A 23,705-nucleotide genomic window follows, 5' to 3' on the forward strand; every position below is an offset into this window, starting at 1 on the left:
ATGCAAGAGGTGAAATTTCCTGCAGATCTTGCTCAGCAAGCATTCCAGTTTACCTGTCAGAAACATTTATCAACAATTGGTTCTCCTCCTTCCAAAATCCCAAATATAAACAGCTGAGCAATGAAGATCTATGCCAGGAATATGTCAAAGACTTAAATCTCGAAAGCTCTTTTTTAACCAAACTTTAATTCTCTTTTATTAATTGACCAAGATAGTATTGCAATACATTATGTCCTAGAATGAAAGAAAATTTACAATGTTGAGTATTGGTGACAATTGACAAAGAGCTACCCAGACTAACGCTAAATGTGCTGTTGAAACTCAGCAGGTTGCACGACATCTATAGGAAATACCAACATTTCAGGTCTGAGCTCTTTGTCAAGATATGTGCAAAAAACAGGCAGGTGTTTGAATAAAAAGAGTGTGGGGATGCAGGAAAGGAGTAGAGGGAGGAAGGGACAGGGGAGGTATTCATTATTGTATGCTTTATAACAAGTCAAGTTGGCGGGTGAGGTAAACAAAATAAAAACTTTATTGAACATAACTAAACATGATAAATAGGGTAGGGAAAGAGCCCACAGTATGGCGTCTGATCCCTGCCAGTTCTCAATTCAACTAATCTGCCCTCGTGGTGCATGTGCATACGCTGTGTGGTGTTGCGAGCGTGGTGGCTGCAATGTGATTGCATTGGGTGCAGAGCAGTTGTTGGCAGCGGCTGTCTATATCCCCTTTCTTGAGTTATCCCTGCATGATACAGTGAACACATACAAGTTTCACTAGTACAACAATATATACCAGTTCAGTCCTGGTATTTTGGGTTCAGCTTTTAGACACGCTCAACGCATGTTTTGTAAAAGTAATCTGCTGATGGGCAGGCTTGGGGCACCTTTTCCTGATTGTTTCTACTGTCCGTAGTCTCAGGAGCATCATCCATTGCCTCTCTTATGGTTACCACGGGAATTATGTTGATCCTGGGCTCATGTTCCAAATCCAAAAATGCTGATTTGTCTGAGTGGTTTGAGATGGGGGTGGCTCTCTTACTGGGGCGATGTGTCATATGTTCCTCCTGTATCTTTTCACCCTTGAATGAACTAGGTATGGTCTGGGTTCCTGGCAGCTCATTTCCACTATACCAGGGTGGTCATAACCTTGTGGAGTCTGCATCCTTACAACTTGCCCTTCGGTAAATGGGACTAGTGCTTGGCTGGTTTTATTATAACTTTTCTTTTGGACCAGCCTTCTGTTTAGCAGCTGGGCCTTGATATCCTGCAAGTCCTTTGGTTGGGGCTCTAGAAGTCTCCTTGCAATTGGTAAGGTAGTTCTGGTCTGCATTGATATTAACCATTGTGCCAATGAGGCCAGGGTGGTGTGGCAAAGGACATTTTTTAAGTTGAGCAGGCTGAGAAAAACATCTGTTTTCTCTCCGTGGTACTTCTCCATTAGCTGCTTGGCACTTCTCATTGCTCTTTCAGCCAACCCATTTGATTGTGTGTCCTCTGGGCTGTTGGTAATGTAGGTGAAGTCCCATGCTGTCGCAAAGTCGTGGAACCTCTGACTGGTGATTTCTCCGCCATTGTCTAAGAGAAGTGTATGAGGTGCCCCATGTAGCAAAAAGTGCTGTTTTAGTTTGGAGATGACGGCCGCAGAGGTTGCGTCCCAGATCAGGTCTATCTCGAACCAGCCTGAGTACAAGTCTATTAGTACTAGGTACTGTTGGCTCTGCCATTCAAAGATGTTGGTAGCCACGGTTGTCCAGGGTAGGTTGGGTACCCAGTACAGCTACAGTGGCTCTTATTGCTGGTGTGGTTTAGTACTGTTGCACACCAAGCAGGACTTTACCTTGTTGTCTATGTTCTCTGTCATACCTGGCTTTTGGGCCAGGGTGCCCTATGTGCAGGATCTCCACATACGTATTCTGCAGTGTGCAAGGGATGACTGCTCTTAGGACTTTCATGATTATCCCTTCATCAATAAGCAGTTAGTCGCTGTAGGGAAAAAAGGGTTGGACTGTTGGTGGCAGGCTGTGCTGCTTGGCCGGCCAGCCATACTTAATGAAGGTGATTAGGGGGTTGTGTCTTCTGCCGTGTGCTTTCTTAGATCATCCAGCCGGGCTGAGGATATATGGGTTACATCAAAAGTGTCCTCTTCCTCAACATGCTGGACCGTGCATTTTCTGGGAGCCCGTGTTAAGGCATCGGTTAAATGCATTTTCTTGCTGCACTTGTGTACAAGGGTAATGTGGTATTTCTGGAGCCTGAACATCATACGCTACAGTCTCGCTGGCAGTGCATGAATTGGCTTGTTTATTATGGTCACCAGAGGCAAGTGGTCAGTTTTTATGGTGATTGGCCTGCAATAAACATAATCATTGAATTTCGAGCAGGTGAAAACCATTGCCAGAAGCACTTCTTCAATCTTACCATACCTCGTTTGCGTGTCTGTAAGTGACCTGGAAGCGTATGCCACTGGTCTTCCATTCTGCATGTATGTTGCCGCTAGGCCATTCTGTGAGGCATCGCAGGTCAGCATCACCGATCTATGTATATCGTAGTAGGTGAGAACTGGAAGTCAAGATGTGTTTCTTTAGAGAATCGAAGGCATTTTGCTGTTGTTCGTGCCAGATCCATTTGATGTCTCTATGGATCAACTGTCAGTGTGGGACCGTCAGTTAACTGGAGATGGGGATGAACGTGCCCAGGTAATTCACCATGCCCAGGAACCATTGCAGGGCAGCCACATCTACTGGCACAGGCATTTTGCTTATGCCCCTTGTTTTGGATGGGTCTGTCTGTAGGCCCTTGTTGGTGAGCATATGCCTCACGTAGCTGACTTGACTTAGACGGAATCTGCACTTGCGAGGGTTGAGCTGCAGGTTTACCTTCTGTGCCTGGTCGAGCGCCTTCTTTAGGTTGGCATTGTGCTCTTCTAGTGTCTTGCCACCTACTAGTATGCTGTCGACAATAATGGCACAGGGGTAACCGGTGAAAATTTGTTCCATAGACCTTTGGAATACTTCGCTGGCCGATTTGATGCCAAATGGCATCCTCAGGAATCTGTACCGCCCAAATGCATTGCTGAATGAGGTCAGTAGCGATGAATGGTAGTTGAGCAAGACCTGCCAGAATGAGTTTTTTTGCATCCAGAAACGAGAATACCATTGCACCGGCCATCTGTGCGGCAACCTCCTCTATGCACGGGGTGATGTGGCCTTTTCAGAGCTGTATTGAGGTCTCATGGATTTATACAAAATCAGATTTTCTGTCTGTCTCTTTTTTTGGTGACCTACATGGAGCACAGTTGGTCGCAAGACTGAAGTGATGACGCCCAAGTCCTCCATTCTGTCCAGATCAAGCCGCATGGAGTTCATCACCGGCAACTTCCCCAGCTCATCTTTGAAAAGTACTCAGGAGTGAGAAATTGTCCTTAGATGGGCTTATCTGATGGACCTCTGTGCTGAATGAGACAAGCCCCATGTCCATGCCTTGTTCTTGCACTGCTGGCCGAACACTGGGCACATCTCCATTCTCAGTATATGGTCTCCTCCGCAAGTGCCATATCCTATCCTGGGTGTAGGGTGACCTGGTTGGCTCTTCCTTCTAACCTCCAACCACTGTCTGGTCAGTGTCTGTATCTTATCGATGCTTGTGGCCTGCTGTTGTGGAGACAGTGCCACTTGAGGTGGCACTGGAAGCCCAGCCTCAGGATTACCGACATGCAGAGCTGAGGCACGACCAACAGTTTAAAATTGTACAGTTAATGATACCGTGCAGTAGCCCAGTCTCAGCCAACTGTGACCTGAATGCCAGGGATATCTTGCAACTAGATGGACTCGCCATGAATGAACAGTCCCGAGAGTTGCTGTCAGAATTGGACCGGTAAGATGGCACCCACAGCCTGGGCTGGGAAGATGGCGGCTTCCCCGATGTGCACGCGGTGCTATTGTTTGGAAACAGAAGTGATGGCAGAAGAGACATTGGCTAAGATGTATGCCCCCACTGCCTGCACGTGACACTGCTTGAGAGGGAAGGCCTGGACTTACATACCTTAGCATCGTGCCCTTTTCTCCCGCACCCTAAGCACACTGCTTCTTTAGCTGGTCAGTTCTTTGGTTGGCCACAGTATTAACACTTCGGAGGCTCAGCGGTGAAATCAGAATGCCACCGCAGAGCAGCGGAGTGGAACCCCATGTTCCAAGATGGCAGTGCCCACAATCCCCATGAGTGGGTGCTTTGTCGGATGTGAAACAGTCCGAGTTACGGAGGGCTACATTCAGCATTTTGGTGATCTTAATGGCCTTTTCCAAGGTTGGTTCATTGAACTCCAGTGGCCGCTGTTGGATATAGTCTGAAAGCATGCCTGCTACATGGGCAAACCCTGATGAGCTTGTTTGTGTAGACATCAGTCGCATGGCCACCCACGATCACGCAGGGCCCAAATGTACTCTTTGAGGGGCTCACCAGGCCGTTGCTTGTGTGGAGCGAGGTGGTGCCTAGCACAGATTGTGTTACTCTAGAGTTTACTCATGGCCTCGTCAAATTTCCTGCAGCATCTGAGGAAGATACAAGCCTAATAGCTGATCCTTGATCACAGCAAGCACAGTTTGTCATCATTGGTACTCATGACTTGAGCGCAGGTGTGCAAGAAATCACTGAAGCAGATAAGCCAGAGGTCAAATTGGGTCTGGGGCATTGGGAGATTGCATCTAGTTTGTCTGGCTTTAGCAGCATGTCCATTAGAAAAAAATTATGGTATTAAAATTGATACACTATCAACAATAGGAAAAGATTGGATTTGCAGAATGGCAGTCATTTAATACCATAAGACTTGGACCATGCTCCTGTTCTGGCCCGATCCCAGGACTCGTACTAAGGGAGGGACTTGGCTTAACTGTCTTAAGTAGGGGATTCCAGGGAATGGAATTACCGAGGGAAGGCGGGCCAGCCATACATATGAATCAAACATATACACAGTGCCAGTAACCAAGCAACAGTATAGTGGTGTTCTTCTTTCTTTCTTCTTTCTTCTTTGGCTTGGCTTCGCGGACGAAGATTTATGGAGGGGTATGTCCACGTCTGCTGCAGGCTCATTGGTGACTGAGAAGTCCAATGCGGGACAGGCAGGCACGGTTGCAGCGGTTGAAAGGGAAAATTGGTTGGTTGGGGTTGGGTGTTGGGTTTTTCCTCCTTTGTCTTTTATCAGTGAGGTGGGCTCTGCAGTCTTCTTCAAAAGAGGTTGCTGCCCGCCAAACTGTGAGGCGCCAAGATGCATGGTTGGAGGCGATATCAGCCCACAGGTGGTGGTCAATGTGGCAGGCACCAAGAGATTTCTTTAAACAGTCCTTGTACCTCTTCTTTGGTGCACCTCTGTCTCGGTGGCCAGTGGAGAGCTCGCCATATAACACGATATTGGGAAGGCGATGGTCCTCCATTCTGGAGACGTGACCCACCTAGCACAGTTGGGTCTTCAGCAGCATGGATTCAATGCTTGCGGACTCTGCCATCTCGAGTACTTCGATGTTGGTGATGAAGTTACTCCAATTAATGTTGAGGATGGAGCGGAGACAGTGCTGATGGAAGCATTCTAGAAGCCGTAGGTGATGCCGGTAGAGGACCCATGATTCAGAGCCGAACAGGAGCGTGGGTATGACAACGGCTCTGTACTCGCTGATTTTTGTGTGTTTCTTCAGGTGATCGTTTTTCCAGACTCTTTTGTGTAGTCTTCCAAAGGCGTTATTTGCCTTGGCGAGTCTGTTGTCTATCTTGTTGTCGATCCTTGCATCCGATGAAATGGTGTAGCCGAGGTAGGTAAACTGGTTGATCGTTTTGAGTTCTGTGTGCCCGATGGAGATGTGGGGGGGCTGGTAGTCATGGTGGGGAGCTGGCTGATGGAGGATCTCAGTTTTCTTCAGGCTGACTTCCAGGCCAAATATTTTGGCAGTTTCTTCAAAACAGGACATCATGCGCCAGAGAGCTGGCTCTGAATGGGCAACTAAAGCGACATCGTCTGCAAAGAGTAGTTCACAGACAAGTTGCTCTTGTGTCTTGGTGTGAGCTTGCAGGCACCTCAGATTGAAGAGACTGCCATCCGTGCGGTACAAAGGACTCTACATCACCTTTGTTGACCTCACCAAAGTCTTCGACACTATGAGCAGGAAAGGGCTTTGGCAAATACTAGAGCGCCTCGGATGCCTCCCCAAGTTCTTCAACATGGTTATCCAACTGCACGAAAACCAACAAGGTCGGGTCAGATACAGCAATGAGCTCTCCAAACTCTTCTCCATTGACAACGGTGTGAAGCAAGGCTGCATCCTCGCACCAACCCTCTTTACTATCTTCAGCATGATGCTGAAACAAGCCATGAAAGACCTCAACAATAAAGTCGCTGTTTACATCCGGTACTGCACGGATGGCAGTCTCTTCAATCTGAGGCGCCTGCAAGCTCACACCAAGATACAGTGGTGTATCACCACAGTAACCTCTCAACCAGAAAACAAAAGAGATGAGGTAACTGAGAGGAGACTGATGCAACCACTGGAGCAAGGGGAGTAGGAGGACAATGATGTATCAATTGTCCAGTTAAGTAAAAATTAGATGGATTGAACAAATGGGCAAGAAGCCATAGAGAGAGGATGCACCCAAACAGAATATATGATTGTAGTCCTCTGTGCAAATGAAGTGACTAGCAAGGCTGAAGAACACTAAGGCTGATGGAGACTCAAGACCGCAAGCTGTTAGCAACTGTGGACAATGGGGGCTCTCACTAGACTGCGGACCATTGGATACTGGCTGAAGGGGTACCAGATATCATTACAGGGATGCGAGAGGGTGCCAAGGGCTTCCTGATCATTTCAGAAGTTTGGATCTGGAGCTCAGATTGCTGATTGTTCAGACTGAAGGCTGTGTGGCTCCAGAGGCATCCGGATCACTGGAGAATAATCCATGGACATTCAGTGACTCTGAAAGGACTCCTTTACTTCCCATTCTCTGACTCTAAGGCATTGGGCAATTTCTGCTGATGGTAAATCTTTGTCTGCGTTAAGATAGACTAAAGGAAATGTTATATAATATAGCATTTTCTGTTTTATTACATGACAATATAAGAATCTTGAATCTTGATTTTATATTATCACAGATACACCAATAAGCAGCCAGAAAAGTCGGATGATGCATAATCCCTCTGATACTGCCAGGGTCAGCACCAAGGGGGGGCATCCATGGGCATTGCCCTCCAGAATAAAGTGCTGTGTCCCCACCATACAGTCACAGACACTGCTGGTCGTCAGACCTGCTCCCACTCATTCCCCTGTCACTAGTGGACCCACACAAGCTACTCTCCACCTGTCCCCGACCACATCTCTAGCATATGTCAATCAGTAGCGTTAAAAGGAAAGCCCTTGTATCCTACATCAGACGGGCGGATGGTGTTAATGATAGTTAGATCCCAGCTAGCACTTCCCCATACCAATGTCGACAAGTACATCACGGTTAGCACTCCTCACCCCCCCACCTAGTCCCCCTCTAACATGCTAATGCCCCCCTCTAACATTCGTTCTGGCGCTGACCCTGCATGCTGTGTTGCAGGACCACCACACTTGTTCTAAATCAAGTAATGAATCCCTGATACAATTACTTCTATGGATTGCTACAACATTTCTACATTCCCTGAGGAATGATACCTCTGAAGATTGATGTCAGAGCATCCATCTCTAAATACTGCTCGCACTCATAAGTTTTCCTGCATATTTTGTTTTCACTTCAGATTTCCTGCACATGTAAATGTCTGCATTTTCTTCACAATCTATGAATTAAACTGGTAGGCAATGCATAGGGAGATGCACTGAAGGGCTAACATTGATAAGTTCAATAATGTTTTAGCACAGGAAATATATGTTCAATCCAATTTCTAGGGAACTACCTTTCACTATCGTCTTGGGATGGAGCATTTATATCATGAGGATTTATATTCAAGTCAATTAAGATTTTTTTTCTATAGTATTTTAGGCATCAATTATTACTAGAAAAATGCAGCTCATCTCATTAACTGCAAATTGCAAGGTTTAATATTAATTATGTCTGAGTTTGTTTATAACTAAAGATTTTAGTTGGAAAAATAACTGAGGATAGTGTTTATTAATTTCTTTTGTTTCTCCTCTGAAGAAAAGATGTAAATCTTTGGCTTGGCTTCGCGGACGAAGATTTATGGAGGGGGTAAAAAGTCCACGTCAGCTGCAGGCTCGTTTGTGGCTGACAAGTCCGATGCGGGACAGGCAGACACGATTGCAGCGGTTGCAGGGGAAAATTGGTTGGTTGGGGTTGGGTGTTGGGTTTTTCCTCCTTTGCCTTTTGTCAGTGAGGTGGGCTCTGCGGTCTTCTTCAAAGGAGGTTGCTGCCCGTCAAACTGTGAGGCGCCAAGATGCACGGTTTGAGGCGTTATCAGCCCACTGGCGGTGGTCAATGTGGCAGGCACCAAGAGATTTCTTTAGGCAGTCCTTGTACCTTTTCTTTGGTGCACCTCTGTCACGGTGGCCAGTGGAGAGCTCGCCATATAACATGATCTTGGGAAGGCGATGGTCCTCCATTCTGGAGACGTGACCCATCCAGCGCAGCTGGATCTTCAGCAGCGTGGACTCGATGCTGTCGACCTCTGCCATCTCGAGTACTTCGACGTTAGGGATGTAAGCGCTCCAATGGATGTTGAGGATGGAGCGGAGACAACGCTGGTGGAAGCGTTCTAGGATACCACATAATTTATCACAGACTATAGCTTGCAAAGCATGTGTCCTATTGAACAATTAGTCCATTTAAGCAATGTATTTCATTGAAAAGTACTTGGAGCAAGGTCAAACCCATTCATGCTTTGGTGGTAAGTGGATCTTGACATTTTTAGTCCAGTTATGAGTATAATGCACTTTCCTGAGAAGGAAAAATGTTGATGCAGCAATAATGTCCTTTGCAATGCCAGCCAAGATCTCTTTCCAAGATGTTACACTGGGCAATTACTTAATTGCATTTATGTTTTATGTTACCTTTCACCCTCTGAAATATGTTTAGTTTGCAAATGGATATAACTTAGCACATTGAAAAGATTTACTTTCCCCTTCTTTCTCCTGTGATGAGGCAATTGAAAGTCTTTATAATGGACATAGAGTAAAAATAATAATTTATTTATGCAGTAACCACTTAATAGTTTTATTGTTAAACATATAGGTTGTGATTAGTACAGCTAAATTTAAATCCTGAAACATCCAAAAAAGCAGCACATGTTCAGAACTAATTTCACACTCTAGGGTAAAATAAGGTTACTTTCCCAACATTTATTCTTCATGGATAAATATTGCTTCAACTTTGGAAAAGATTCTGGCCATGAAATTATTATAAAATCCAACTGTAAAATTTTACAAAATTTTAATTTAAAAAATTGAAATAAAACCTGAAACTTACTCAGTTGTTTCTTTTCTCTAATTCCTCAGTATTGCTGATGTATGGATCAACTCAGACATGAGGAGTATCTAATCTAATGACCAATGCACATCTGCACTAATTCACTGCTTTGATCCACAAACAATATTGCCATATATGTAGAAGATAGTCTATAAAATGCTTTTGAGATTTTTTTTTCATTTTTTTTAAGGGTTACATGATTGAAAAGGTCAGACAGCTGGAGTCTGTTGCTGAGAAATACCTTTTGATGTGTCTTCTTTAGATAAAAATATTTATTCATCATGACATCAAGCTAACCCCTGTCTCTGGCTATTCAGCAAAAGAGAGCCGCAATTCTTTTTTTAAATTATTATCTCTGCCTCACGTTTGCCTCCACCACTTGAATATAATTTCAAACTTCTCCATAGTGTGGCCCTTCCCTCAGCTAAGATAAATGTAACCAACCCCTCCTCTTATTAACAATCAATAGCGCAATCAATGACACCTTTGCAGTCTAAGCACCTCTTATCCCCCTATAACTCAGTGGCAATATTACCTCGCTGATACAATAATACATCATCTGTCCATCTATTGAGAGCTACATATAATCCCACTGTTATGTCCTCAGTTGTACCATCGTAGGTTTTAATAAACACTCAAAGATGGTAAGCTTACAGCACAAATTTTACTGACATCTCAGGCTGCCGGTCATATATGAATATAATGTTGCCCTGAGCATGCTCACCACTCAGTGTGATGTAGCTCTTACAATGTGTCTCACTGAGCATGCTCACCACTCAAGTGTGATGTGGCTCTTGCAGTGCTCCTGCTCCAGCATAAAATAGTCCCAAGTTTCCACTGTATATACTGTAGACAATTCAGTGCAAGTATAAGACAGCTTTAATAAACTAATATGTACACTAAGAGGTCTTGTCTCTCTGCAAGACGAACCTGGAAGGCTAGACTTGTAGCTCTGGACTGCTTTATATACAAGGTCACCGGGATGACCACTGGTGACTTAGTGGTGTAATTACATATCACCACAATAAAACCTCAGCTCTCCTCAGCCATCTTATTGCAGGCCTAATCCAACTGCTCATCAAGTTTCCTTTGCATTTCCTTTCCTTTCAACAATTAACTAGCCTATACAAGTCCCTTTGATTATTGCCTTGGTGCATACAAAGCATGTCCAATTGTTTGAGTAGAAAGCTCCAGTTTAGCAGACTGAACACTGATTAAAACCATGAAGGAGCATTGTTTTATTATGGGAGCTACTGCTGAAAATCGTTCTCAAGGTCTTAGCTAGTTTACTAGAAAGAAATAAAGTAATCCCTAATTTTCCAATGCAGCTCTCAAAGTCTGAGTGCATGAAGTGGAGAGGGGGAGGAGAAGCCTTGCATGTCATGGGAAAGCTGCCAAGCACATTTCAAAGAGGACTGGGAGGAGGAAAGACTTTTGGTGGATAAGGCCACCTGCTGATAGTCATATCCCTGTCCTCTTCCTTCAATTGCCATCAGATAGGTCTGCTCTGTGGCAAACAAAGAATTTATGGAGGCACTCAGAAGGTCAGACAGCATCCCTGGGTGCAAATGGTCAGTCAACATTTTGAGTTGAAACTTTTTATCACTGGATTCTCTGCATTAGCCATTGGGTGGGTGTTAAGCTCCAGTACAAGAGCATTACCATTGCACATTGACTGACATCATGATTTGCCTACTTTGCCTATGGCAAACAGAACCATCATTCTAAATTGGACAATTGGAGTGGACATTGTGCATAAAATTCTTTACCATCCATCATTAGGTTTTTATTGAATTGTATCATAAAAGAGAATTTCACTGAAGTCCCACAACCTAGATATTTCCCACTTTCTAAGGAAATCACTTTCTTCTATTTATGCATTCTACAAAGTTAAATAAAAAGAAACAAAATCAAAACTTCCTTGTGCCTGCACCAAATTTTGATTAAAACATTGAACAGACTTGGTTACTGTTATAGTCTCCAGAGATTTGGTGAATAGAGATCATACAGTGAAGCCTTTAGTGTTACTCAGTGAAAAATGTCTGCAACAAACCAGGGTACATTCTGTCAATGTCAAGAGGGATTAAAGGTACAATAGACACCAAAACAACAGCTTAAGATTTTGAAACATTCCACTCAATATATATATAAAATCATTTTTTTTTAGTTTCTGTTAGTGACACTAAATTCAAAAGGGTTATAAGTAGATAGATCTGAAAGAATTACAAAACATTCCAGAATCTCAATCGCAAAGAATAATTTGTCCCAAACTTCAGCCTTTAATAAATGAACATATTGTATTGTTATTTAATTGTATTATTTTATACTAAATATAAGAGATTACTTCAAAAAGTCAGAACTAAAAATCAATTGTAGAATCTAAATATTAAGGGGTTAGCCATATATTTGCTCATTATGATAATGAGAAGCAGTTCTGTTTTAATGCACAAAATTGTGAGGATAGAGCTAATCAATGTATTCTGTGAGAGTGGAATTATTACCGAGTAGAAATAAGCTCTTTTCTCCTTGAAAAAAAATAATAGCATTACGAAAGGTCCAATTCACATTGAAATTGCTACATGGTTTAAAGCAGAGTACAATATTGTAAAAGCTCAGGCAATTTGCATAATTAAAATGGTGATAAATGGTAACATGCTTTCTTTATGTTTCTTAATCATAATTGATTAAATATTGGTGACGAACAGTTGGATATTTTGAGTTTGTTTTACAGCATTTGTATAAATGCTCAAATCTAGGAGACAACAGGAACATAACAAAATGGAAGCAGTTGTATAGAAGCAGCACTAGGCCATTTAGACCCTGATGCCAATTCTGCTATTAACATAGATCATTATTGAACTTTTATCTTTGCTCAACCTTCCTGAACAAATTTCATGTTAAAATCTTAGGCTTAAGACACCAGTAAATCAACTTAAAATCCTAGGCTTAAGACACCAATAAATCAACATTCCTTCTTAGCTCCAAATAACTTGATTGACTTTATCATTAATATTTAATATGCAACTAGTTTCACAGACTACTGTAGTGTATCATAAATAGAATGTTACAAATCTATACTGATGAGAGCAATGATTAAGATAAAAGTGCCAAAGTGTCTCAGATTGTGAAATAATATTTTCAAAGCATGTATATACCTGTTTCAGCTGCAGTCTTAGTACCTAAAAGTGAAATGATATATATTAATACAAATAAAGTGGGTATGATATTCATGTAAAGCTGGCCAATCTGGAATTAGCTTAGTTATATTCAATTCTTATTTCACAAACACATCAAATATTAAATCCATACATATTTTGATTATGTTAACTAAAATATACATACCCAATTCTTTGATTGGAGAGCGTTTCTCTGGAAAATAAGTCACAAGGTGAAATATATGTTTTTTGGCTTAACACGGTAATTTTGTATGACTTCGTCACACGTCATTGAATTGTTTGATACTAGATGTCCTAAGCTTAAATGTGTAAAAACTAACAGGTAAAATGTTAATATAATTGTTAATATAATTTAATTGTTTTAGTCCACTCTAGGCTTCAGTGAGATTAAATAAACAAAACATGTGATAATGCATCAAAATAATTGAAATAGATATTTCAAAAAGTCACAAATTCATCAAGAATGCAGCTTTAGTTTGTTGCACAGCCTAAATGCATACATCGGTTTGTAGCAAATTATTAAACTAAAAACATTTCCCAGAATTCATTGGCAATGGTTAGATTGCTAGACAAGTCAGGTTTGTGTACATTGGAATAGGAATAGGCTCTTCATTGCCTTGAATATTTTTTGTCACTTTACAGGGGTAATTATGGTTTTGATCTGACCATTTTGTTGAACGAAAATCAAACAATTCCAGAGTTAAAATTAACAATTAACTGAGCATCAATGATAATTTTCAGTTGGATATTTGAAAGCACTACCACTCTTTGCATGTAGATTGCTATGATCTCTCATTTATCACTACCAATGGATGTGTCAGAATTATAGTAACTTGCCAAAGGTCTGTCTGCCAGATTTAATTTGTCTGAACACTTAACTAGTGTTAGAACAACACAAGCTGCTGGAGGAACTCAACAGTGGTATATGTGGGGGAAAGGCACTGTTGACATTTTGGGTCAAGATTCTGCATTAGGATTGAGAGTGGAGAGGAAAGATAGATAAAGAGGAGAAGGGGAAGTGTGAGACAGGGGACAGATGGTGAGAGGTAAACTAAAATGGGTGAAGAATGATGGACAGATGAAGCTGCAAAACAGCAGAGGTGGGGTGGATGGGGTAACTTATCTCTTTCCACTAATTTCCCTTTTGGCACCTACCCCTGTGACCACATAAAATGCTCCACTTGTGCCAACACCTCCTCCCTCATCTCCACTGTAGCCCCAAACAGTCCTTATAAGTAAATCAGCATTTCACTTGCAAACCTGCAGGGGGCATCAACTGCATTTGGTGCTACCGTTGTGAACTCCTTCACAAAGGAGACACTGGAAATTGATTGGGAAATTATTTCATTGAGAACCTTCATCTGTCCACTGCAATAGTGGGGACCTCTCAGTGGTCAACCATTCCATTTCCACACCCCATTCCTATGTCTATCCATGCACTGTCAAATCGAGGCCACCTGCAAATTGGAGGAACTAAACCTAATAATCCATCTGGGCATTCTCTAACCAGATGGCATTAGCATCAATTTCTCCCATTTCCATTAGGCCCCTACTCATCTCTTTCCCTATTACTTTGTCTCCTTTCCTCCAGCTCCCCACCCCCTTCCCTCTCCATTTAGAGAGCTACCTCCTCCCCTATCACCTCAGCTTTTTTCCCCTCTTCTGTCCATCCATCTTTAACCATCTGTGGCCTTGCCTTTTGGCCTGTGCTCTTCTCCCGTCCTTTCCCTCCTCCATCCACCTTTTTATTCAGATACCTGCCTGCTTTCTGCTCATACCTTGATGAAGGTCTCAGGCCCAAAATCTTGATTACCCTTTATTTCCTATACATACTGTGTGACCTACTGAAGTTCTCCAGCACTTTTGTGAATTGCTTTCTTTTTATATACAGACTCCATGAATTTACACTTAACATGCTAGTCTTGAGCTATACTCACTGTATAAGACTGCCCTGTCTGGCACTTAACACTGAGAGTTTACTGGCCTTTACCAACCATCCCACTGACCAGTGGAGTGATGCTGTCACATATTTTAAAAGCAAATTACCCAGTAAAGGTTTAAATTTTGTTAGCATATTTTAAAATAAACTACTGTTGGCTCCTTTAACAGGCCGTTTAAAGCCTGTACAGAGCCAACACCAGTTGGACTGAGCAGATGGACCTTGTGGGGGAGTGCTGAGACTTTGCTGTTCATCAAGTGTTGCAAATGGTGACTTGTTTATGCTGTTTGCTTTGCAGTGCTTTTATTTTAAGGTATGTCAGATAGGTTTATAATATATTTTATTGTTTTATTATAACATTGCTATTAATCCCACTTCCCAAACATTAAGTTTCAGTTATAAAAAAAGTAAGTGGTAGGACCATAGGAGTTTTAAGGTTTGAATGTTTTACTTGGCATATAAAAGACTCCTGGCTTTGGGATTCAAATACCATCTCATGCGCTGACAATATAATTTTCCAGTAGACATAATGATAATGTTATTCAGAGTAAAATACATCACGTTAAAAAAAATCCCCATTAAATAATATTCAGACTCAAATTCCTGGAAATAGATTTGCAGTGATTTTTGATGTGCTTGGTTTAGTGCTCATAACAAACTAGAAATGAAAAAAAAATAGTTGTGAGAATGGTTCATCCTTATGCTATGTGATTTTCGTGCTTTAAGAATACCATCTGCGTATTTCACACAAACAGCAGGTTACAGGCAGCCAGGTATTTTGGAGCAATGGAAGATCTGTCCATAATTTTTCAGAAATGTAATAGACCAACCGCTTGCTGCATCTGATGCTCTGCCTAAGACTACAGCTTGTTGGCAGAATTTCACAGAAAATGCCTTCTGAAATGCATTGGTATGAAATTACACCATTCATTTGGATTGACTTTTCAGTGAAATTAGTTGAGATAGAGAACATAAGTGAGCAAATCCAGAATTCAGTGTTCTGGACCTAAAACCAGAACAACCAGGGAGAGAAGCATGCTGAGAAGAACACATGGCTGAAGCAGTAAAGTTTTATATTAAAAAAATATTTATTTTTATTAATCTGGCTACAGCTGATGAGGCCAGCATATATTGTCTATTCCTTGTTGTCCATCAATGACGTGGTGAAGATGGTTATAACTGAATAGGTCACTGCCATTTCAAGAATCTGGAGCTTGACCAGATAAAATGGCAGACTTTTTCCCCAAACTGCAATGGTGAATCAGAGTTTCTTTGGCAACAATTTGATAGCTGCGGTCATCACTACTAAGACGAGTTAACTGATGTTACAGTGGTTGAGAGGGATGAATCCTGAGAGAGATTTAAAAAGATATATTTTAAATTTTAAATCTAAAGTATTTCCCAGGCTGCTGCAGGTCAATACCATTATTATGAAGTTAATTGAAAGAAAGGAAATGGATTCAGAGCCCAACTCAGCTTTCCGTGGGGTGGCAATGTAATTTAGTTAATTTAGAGATATAGCAAAGCAACAGGCCCTTCAGGCCTATGAGACATGTTGCCCAAATACACCCACGTGACCAATTAATTGGCGAGCCCTGTACATTTAGAAGGGTGGGAGGAAATCGGAGCACCCAGAGGAAACTGACACGGTCATGGAGAGAACATATAAATTCCTTACAGACAACAGATTCACACCCTGGTCACTGGTGCTGTAATAGTGTTGTGCTAACTGCTATATTAACCATGCCATCTTTGAACAATCAATTTAAATAACCAGGTGATGACTGACGGTTTGAAGGAATCAGTTAAGAGAATTGATGCTATGGTGAGGATGAAAGTCAATGTTTTTTGAATCCAAACGTGAAGAAATTCTTGATTATCTAAACATGGATATTAGACTAGCAAATGATCAAACCAGAGATAGTAGGAAGGTTGAGGAAGAAGATGGTGAGGTAGAGTTGGGGGTCATGAGGATTGCAGTCATTTTGAATTACATTATTGAGAAAAGCATTTTAATTTAGACATACTGAACAGGAACAGGCCCTTTTGGCCCATGAACTTGTGCTGATCAATTACACTCAATTGACCTAAAATCCTCCCTATGTTTTGAAGGGTGGGAGGAAACTGAAGCTCCGGGAGGAAACCAATAGAGACAAGGGGAGATCGTATAAACTCCTTATAGACAGCATTGGATTTGAACCTGATTGCTAGCTTTGTGACTGCATGGAGTTAACTACTACTCTATATCGAGAGAAAGTAATACTGGACACATTCTAAATAATTCAGTGAAGAAGCCATCTAAAATAGATCATTGTTAAAAATATTGGCTTCAAATATAACCAAATGCCAGAATCATATCATTACTATTAAATATTCTTTAACCTTTTCTTTAATATTTGCAAAATATCTCCATTAATGATAAAAGTTGTCAGTAATAATAAGCACCTCTTTTGCCGAAAGACTCATCTTATTAATGGTTGTCAAACAGTAAAGAAAAAGTTAGAAAAATATTTAATGCTAAGGATATGATTCAGGCATGCTTTTATTTTTATTCAAAATGTTTAACACTTATCCATTTTAGAGGGTTCTTCATTGAGCAATTTACTCTTGTGAATTTTACGTACACTACTAATGGAATTAACTGTGGGCTCAGATGTCGTCAGGAGGTTTAATTTCCATTTAACTTATTCCAACACAAACTGGAAGATAATAGTGGAGCCAGCCAGACTCAATTGTAGTGCTCAGAGGGGAGATCTATGCAGACCTGAAGGGGAAGAGCTATGGCAAAATGACAGAGGAGAAGCCTTTGGTTTGCTCTCGCATAGAGATTTGATGGACTAAATAGCTTCCTTCTGTAGTGTGACCTTAATGTGATTCTGTGAGATGATAAATCCTGAATTTGATCATCGAGTTACTTCAAGTACTGGCTACCATTACATCATGTCATTTCTGCTGACATAAGAAATTGTGAAGCCCATTAAGTTTCTATGTGGCTAAAATAATAAATCATGAAAATTAAATACCCTACACTCCATGTTTGATTACAAAGCACAACGAATCATTTTTACTTGAAATACCCATGGTATGGTCTTGATTTTCATAAAACAAAGGAACAATCATTATATCAAAATCATAATAGTCGATTTTCATTTACGATTGAATTCAGCAAAATCCTTTTAATCGTTCTAATGATACATGCACAGGCATTGGGAAATATACCCTCTCAAAGAATGCAGATTCTCAAAGAGGCACTGAAGCCCACTGCTCTCAAGAGTTTCCTGATATCTTTTAAGGCAAAATCTCTGCTGAGATTTTTCTGTTAATTAGACGGGAACGGGGACCAGTGCATCAGTGGACCAGCATTTGATTTTATTTCATAAAGTAAGGAGCTTTCCCAGTGACATTGTTAGTTGCATATTTTTAGCACCAGTTCCATTTTTATATCCATGAGAAAACACATTATCAGCAAGTTATGGATTATCAAAACACTTTTCTTGATAACATTAACTTTCCTTTGGCTTCAACTATTCAAGATCTACAGGTTTGTTTTGATACTCTGGGATATATTTTTTTAATCTTCTGTGATATACTAACAAATATTGCATTGGGCATCCGCGCAATGACACTACTTGGTAGTGCATAATAATTTATATTTTAATTTTTTAAATAGTGTTATTATCAATAGAAAATCCATACATATAAATAGTAGTTTAACAAGATTATTTTGCATTTTCTTTCTATTGCACAGAGGAGCTAATTAGTATTCAGAATGCTAGACATGGTAACGCATGCATCTCCTGAGACACTCAAGTACTCATGTATTTTTAGCAGTAGAAGATCAAAGAGCTGTAAAATTAAAAACACATGGCTATATCTCATTAGTTAAAACATTTCTGTTACCTTTCTCTGTAGATTTTGGTTTCACTTGCTTCATCATTTCTGCCTCTAATTAAACAATGAACAATTAGAGCAAGTTCAATATAGCTCACTTTATGACTCACACAGTAATCAGAGGTCTATTTCTTAGCTATGCAGCACATAAAATATATAGACATACACTTCGGCAACTGTTAATGGCAAACACTGCACATAAAGTGGTAGCATCCCCAAAAGACTGCACATTGCATGTATTCACCATTCATGTTAATAAAAAAAAAATTGCAGTTGAGATGAATGTGAGTAAATACCTCATGAAATTGTCATGGGAATTCATTTTGATTTCTATGCCACATCCACTCTCATTGCCTAATTACAATTTGTTCAGTTCTTGGCTTCAAACCATGAATGGTACAGGGCACAGGCAGAGATATACAAATCCATAGGAGGAAATAACTCTCTGAATATTACAAAACTTTCCTTCCCTTTTCCCAATTGAATCTGTTTTCTGTGACAGTTGTAAAGTTTTTTCAGAAGCAAAACATTTGGTGGAACAGCTGCACTCAATAGTTTATTGCTTGCAGTTTAATATTACAGTATCATGTCTGTAGTTTTCTTCAGTGGTGGTGAAATGAAGATACACTTAAGCAGAAGCTACAGTTCAGTAGTACATATTTCATTTAACAAATTGACGAACAATCAACTACCTATTCCTGGAGACAGTAATGCATCAGTTAGATTTCTTTCTTTTCTTTGGCTTGGCTTCGCGGACGAAGATTTATGGAGGGGGTAAATGTCCACGTCAGCTGCAGGCTCGTTTGTGGCTGACAAGTCCGATGCGGGACAGGCAGACACGATTGCAGCGGTTGCAGGGGAAAATTGGTTGGTTGGGGATGGGTGTTGGGTTTTTCCTCCTTTGCCTTTTGTCAGTGAGGTAGGCTCTGCGGTCTTCTTCAAAGGAGGTTATATTATGTGATTGGTAAACAAGCAATCTGCAGATGTGAGCCTAGTGCAGTACAAACAGTGCTGCAGAATCTCAGCAGCTCATACAGTCTCCAAAGCTGATAGTAGACTACTTCTAACAACTTCCCAGAGTATTGCCCTTTGAAGTTGCGATTGTAAATCTACACACTGTTCTCAGTTTGTTTTATTGTGGTCTTCTTAAAATAATTATTTTTGATAGTCTGTCATGTGTCCATCTCTATATTTTGTATGGCAGCACCTATCAGCTGGAGACTTACAGAGCCTCTCAATCCAACCTGACAAATGGTCTGGTTCAGGGCAGTCTGAGCACCTTGAAGTGTGATTGGTTTCCTACACCCTACCCTATTCAAGTTACTGATTCTTTCTAAGATATTGTATCTAAGTCTACTTGGCTTGATCCAATTCATCCCCAGAATTGTCAGCATTCATTTATGACCCATGGTTATGACAGGCAAACTTAGAAATACAGCACAGTAACAGGCCCTTCCAGCTCATAAGCCCAATGCACTCAAATTATCAATTAACCATCTAACCCTGTGTACCTTTGTAGTGTGTGAAGCACCCACAGATATGCACATGGACACAGGGTGAACATACAAATTCCTTACAGACAGTGGTGGATTTGAAACTGCATGACTGGCACTGTGCTAACTGACAAATGATACTGTGGTGATATGGCTATATGCACAAGCTGGCCCGCCCTCCAGGGTCTCCCTGCCTTAGTCCCTTATTCCTACCCATGTGACCCCGGGCCATAAAGGTCATCCCCTCTCCTTCCCGCTCATTTTCCTAGCCTAGACCAGGGCCAGCACTCTCTTGCTCAATAAAGCCTATCGTTCCCCTCAGTCCTTGTCTGCGTCATTGTACCCAACAGACACTAAATTTCTTTTATCTATCCATTCCCTCTGTTTTCTTGTGTTTACATTGAAGTCTCTTATATGCTGCTATAGTGTCTGCTTCCACTGTTACTCATGGCAGCCCATTCCAGGCACCTGTATTTAAAAAAATGGAACTCCAAATCTGCTTCATACTTATCCCCTCTCACCTTCAATGCATGTCTTTAAAAAATGGCTACTTTAAGTACTTTATTTCTCTCATATATACATTTAGCATTCGATTAAATGACAATGGTAAGGTTAGGAACATGCTAATATCTCATTAACTTTCATATTACCTTTCTCTTGAAGTTTTGATTTTGCATGTTTTGTTTCTTCTGTTGCTAAACAATTAGTAAACAATTGAATTAGAACCAATGTCAATCATCTATTTAATGTACATGAATTCAAATGAGATGCAAGTTAATCACATTCTGTGGATACATGCAGCACTCTTTGAATAAATGTTCAGTAAATATCATTCCATAATGGCAACTAGTAGCCTCCACTGTTACAGGCAGTCCAGTTTTGCAGTTGAGATGAATCTTGCTGATGTTATAGTAAATATAAAGAAAGATAATAAGGTACTTTAAATTTAATACCACATCACAAATTGCAAGCAATCAATCATACTTGGCAGCTAATGCAATAGGCAAGTGTCTCTAAATAAAAAGATGGCCAACCTCAATGATTTTTTTAAAGAGCTTTCTATCATCTATTCATTGTATTCGGCTTCCTATGCATGGAGGATGTGATCTAAAAGTCAGGAAAGGAGCATAATTTGCTGAGGAGTGATGAATTTGGTGAGAATACAGTAGGGGTGTTGCAAAATGATAATAAAAAGGAGTTTGTTTTTTGACAAAACTTGAATTGAATGATGATGGAAATATGAAACAGTTGCATACAAAAATTTCTCAAAACAAGGGTATGGGGAAAGTCCCTGGAGCTTGGAATGCATCAAACAGACAGTAGCTTTCTCAGTAGAAGAAAATTGTCATAAACCAGATGCCAAGAAAGCTTGGGTGGATGCAGTGGAATAAATAGACTATCCGAGATTCATACCATAAGGAAGAAACCAAAAGAATAGGTTATTGATTCTGTATTTTTTTTATTCATGGAGTTATTATGATCCAAAGTTTTGAACTGCAATAATTTAATAGATCTATAAAACAAAACAGAGTAAAATACTACAAATTATTTTACTATGGAAAAACATATGCACTTCAAGTTAATATACCAATTATTTTATCCATTAATTAGAAATTTTGAAAGATATGATTTATTGCTCTGGAGCAGTGGTTTTCAAACTGCCCCCGAAACTCACATTCCACCTTAAGCAATCCCTACACCATAAATGCTCTGCGATTAGTAAAGGATTACGTAAAGTGGTACGTGAATTGGAAGGGAAGGTTGAGAGTAACTGCTCTAGACCCAATTGTTACTGAAATATTTTGCTTGAGAAAAATTGTCATTGGCCCATTTTCTTTGGAGTTATGAAACCATAGACATACCGAGTCAATTAGGTATGGTTAAAATAGTGATTTTCAAACTTTTTCTTTCCACTCATATACCACCTTAAGCAATCCCTTACTAATGACAGAGTTCTTAAGGCATAGGGATTATTTAATGTGGAATGTGAGTTTAGGGGACAGTTTGAAAACCACTGCTCTGGAGTCTGCAGCTTTTAATAATCCATTCTCAGTAGCCATAAGCAGCCAATTAATGAGCAATGAACCAATCTTTCGAAACAAGATGACTGTTGGAATGGCGATCGCCCAGGAAACATGCCATTGGAAAAGAAATAATTTTCATGTATTAAATTTTAAATTTAGCCATACAGCATGGTTACAGGCCATTTCAGCTCATGAGTCCATGCTGCCCAATTTACACCACATTAACCTACACCCCTGGTAGGTTTTGAACAGTGGGAGGAAATCAGAGCTCCAGAGAAAACCCAGGCAGACATGGGGAGAATGTACAAACTCCTTACAGATAGCATGGGTTTCGAACCCTGGTCCAGTCCTGATCGCTGGTGCTGTAAAGGTGTTGCGCTAATCGCTTACATCAATTGGTACAGTATATTCCCTATAATCTGGAATTCAAGCAATTGGCAGCTCAAGCAACTGGCAAAAAAATTGCAGAGAATAAATAGGTAAAAAAATACAGAAGTTTAAAATTGGCACATCTTGCTGTTAGTTCACCAATCACACAACATGCAATCTCAAGCAACTTTTGCACTTATCTGGCATCTACCAATCCCCATAGGTACTGGATACTAGGGGGTTTACTGTATAATACTTACGGTAGCACAGTGATGTCATGTTACCTTTTACTGTAGGTTTTTGTTTCACTTGTTTCATGGTTTCTATATCTAAACATTTCAAAACAAACAGTTAATTAAACTCAGCATTAATCATAATACAATTATATTTAGAGATTAACTAAATCTACAGAATAATGTACATGTAATACATTATTACTGCACAAAATGAGATTGCAGTGGCCAAGAAAATGACTGCATGTCTCAAACACTTGACACTCAGTTTACATCATAAATATAAAACAAAGGGTCAAGTGAAGTCCCTTTTCCCCTATGTACTCTCTGCCAGCTCCTACCCACCTTTAATAAACATCTTTGCAAATTAGATCTCACTGAATTTGAAAAGCTAAACTCCACATCTTCAATTTAATAAACTTCCTACATTTGAAAATTGCAAGCACAGAGATTAATTGAGCCAGAAGCTATTGAAAGTTATTGCTTGCTCTTTAATAAACAGAAAGACTTTTGCATGACAGAGGGTGGACTTCCAGAAGACTGATTCACGGCAGGAAAAGAGGGTAAAGATGTCCAAATAATGGAGATCCACCAATGTACATTATACAGCAAAAATGCATGGCAGTGGGACAGATATTTAAAATATGTCAATTAAAGCAGTTGAGGAAAATATATATACCACAGCATAGAGTAACAATCAATGACAAAATGGATTTCACTCTCTTTGGGTCCACTAAATATGTAGTGCATTGTGTTTTATGGCTAATTCTTTACTCTGTAAAAATTCATAAATTTAGACAAAAGTGCACTATGACCATTGGATTTTCAAACCTGGAAGGTACCCTTCCCATGGAAGCTATGAAACAGCTTCAGAAAACAGTGTCACAGATGTAAAGAAAAATTCTCGAGAGACAGAGCTATTGGGACTTGTGCTTATGTGTGTTGGCCATACTGAACTGTCCTTTTAGAGTCTGATGTTCAGAGGGACAGAGATATTAGGCATCTCCATCATGAATTGTATAAAGAGCCTGTAGATAATGGAAGAATAACATGGTTTCCAAAATCATCAAAAATTGGGGCTGGTTGATATTTCATTAGTCATTATTTTGGGGGGGGGGGGTGTTGTGTGTGTGTGTGTGT

At 40.5% G+C, this 23,705-nt stretch overlaps 1 protein-coding gene across 3 annotated transcripts in view; it reads right to left on the reverse strand.

Annotated features, from left to right (window-relative positions):
* Positions 1 to 23,705, reverse strand: part of trdn (triadin) — a 512,395-nt gene that overhangs the window by 56,343 nt on the left and 432,347 nt on the right. For all 3 annotated transcript variants that reach the window (XM_069886892.1, XM_069886891.1, XM_069886893.1), the window contains 5 exons: positions 22,617 to 22,661; positions 20,590 to 20,634; positions 18,456 to 18,500; positions 12,783 to 12,809; positions 12,596 to 12,619 (listed from right to left, as the gene is read on the reverse strand). In XM_069886892.1, coding sequence (XP_069742993.1) covers positions 12,596 to 12,619; positions 12,783 to 12,809; positions 18,456 to 18,500; positions 20,590 to 20,634; positions 22,617 to 22,661 — 186 coding nt within the window. The remainder of the gene's footprint in view (positions 1 to 12,595; positions 12,620 to 12,782; positions 12,810 to 18,455; positions 18,501 to 20,589; positions 20,635 to 22,616; positions 22,662 to 23,705) is intronic.

The sequence above is a fragment of the Narcine bancroftii genome, chromosome 6 (genome assembly GCF_036971445.1).
Source record: "Narcine bancroftii isolate sNarBan1 chromosome 6, sNarBan1.hap1, whole genome shotgun sequence".
Lineage (NCBI taxonomy): Eukaryota > Metazoa > Chordata > Chondrichthyes > Torpediniformes > Narcinidae > Narcine > Narcine bancroftii.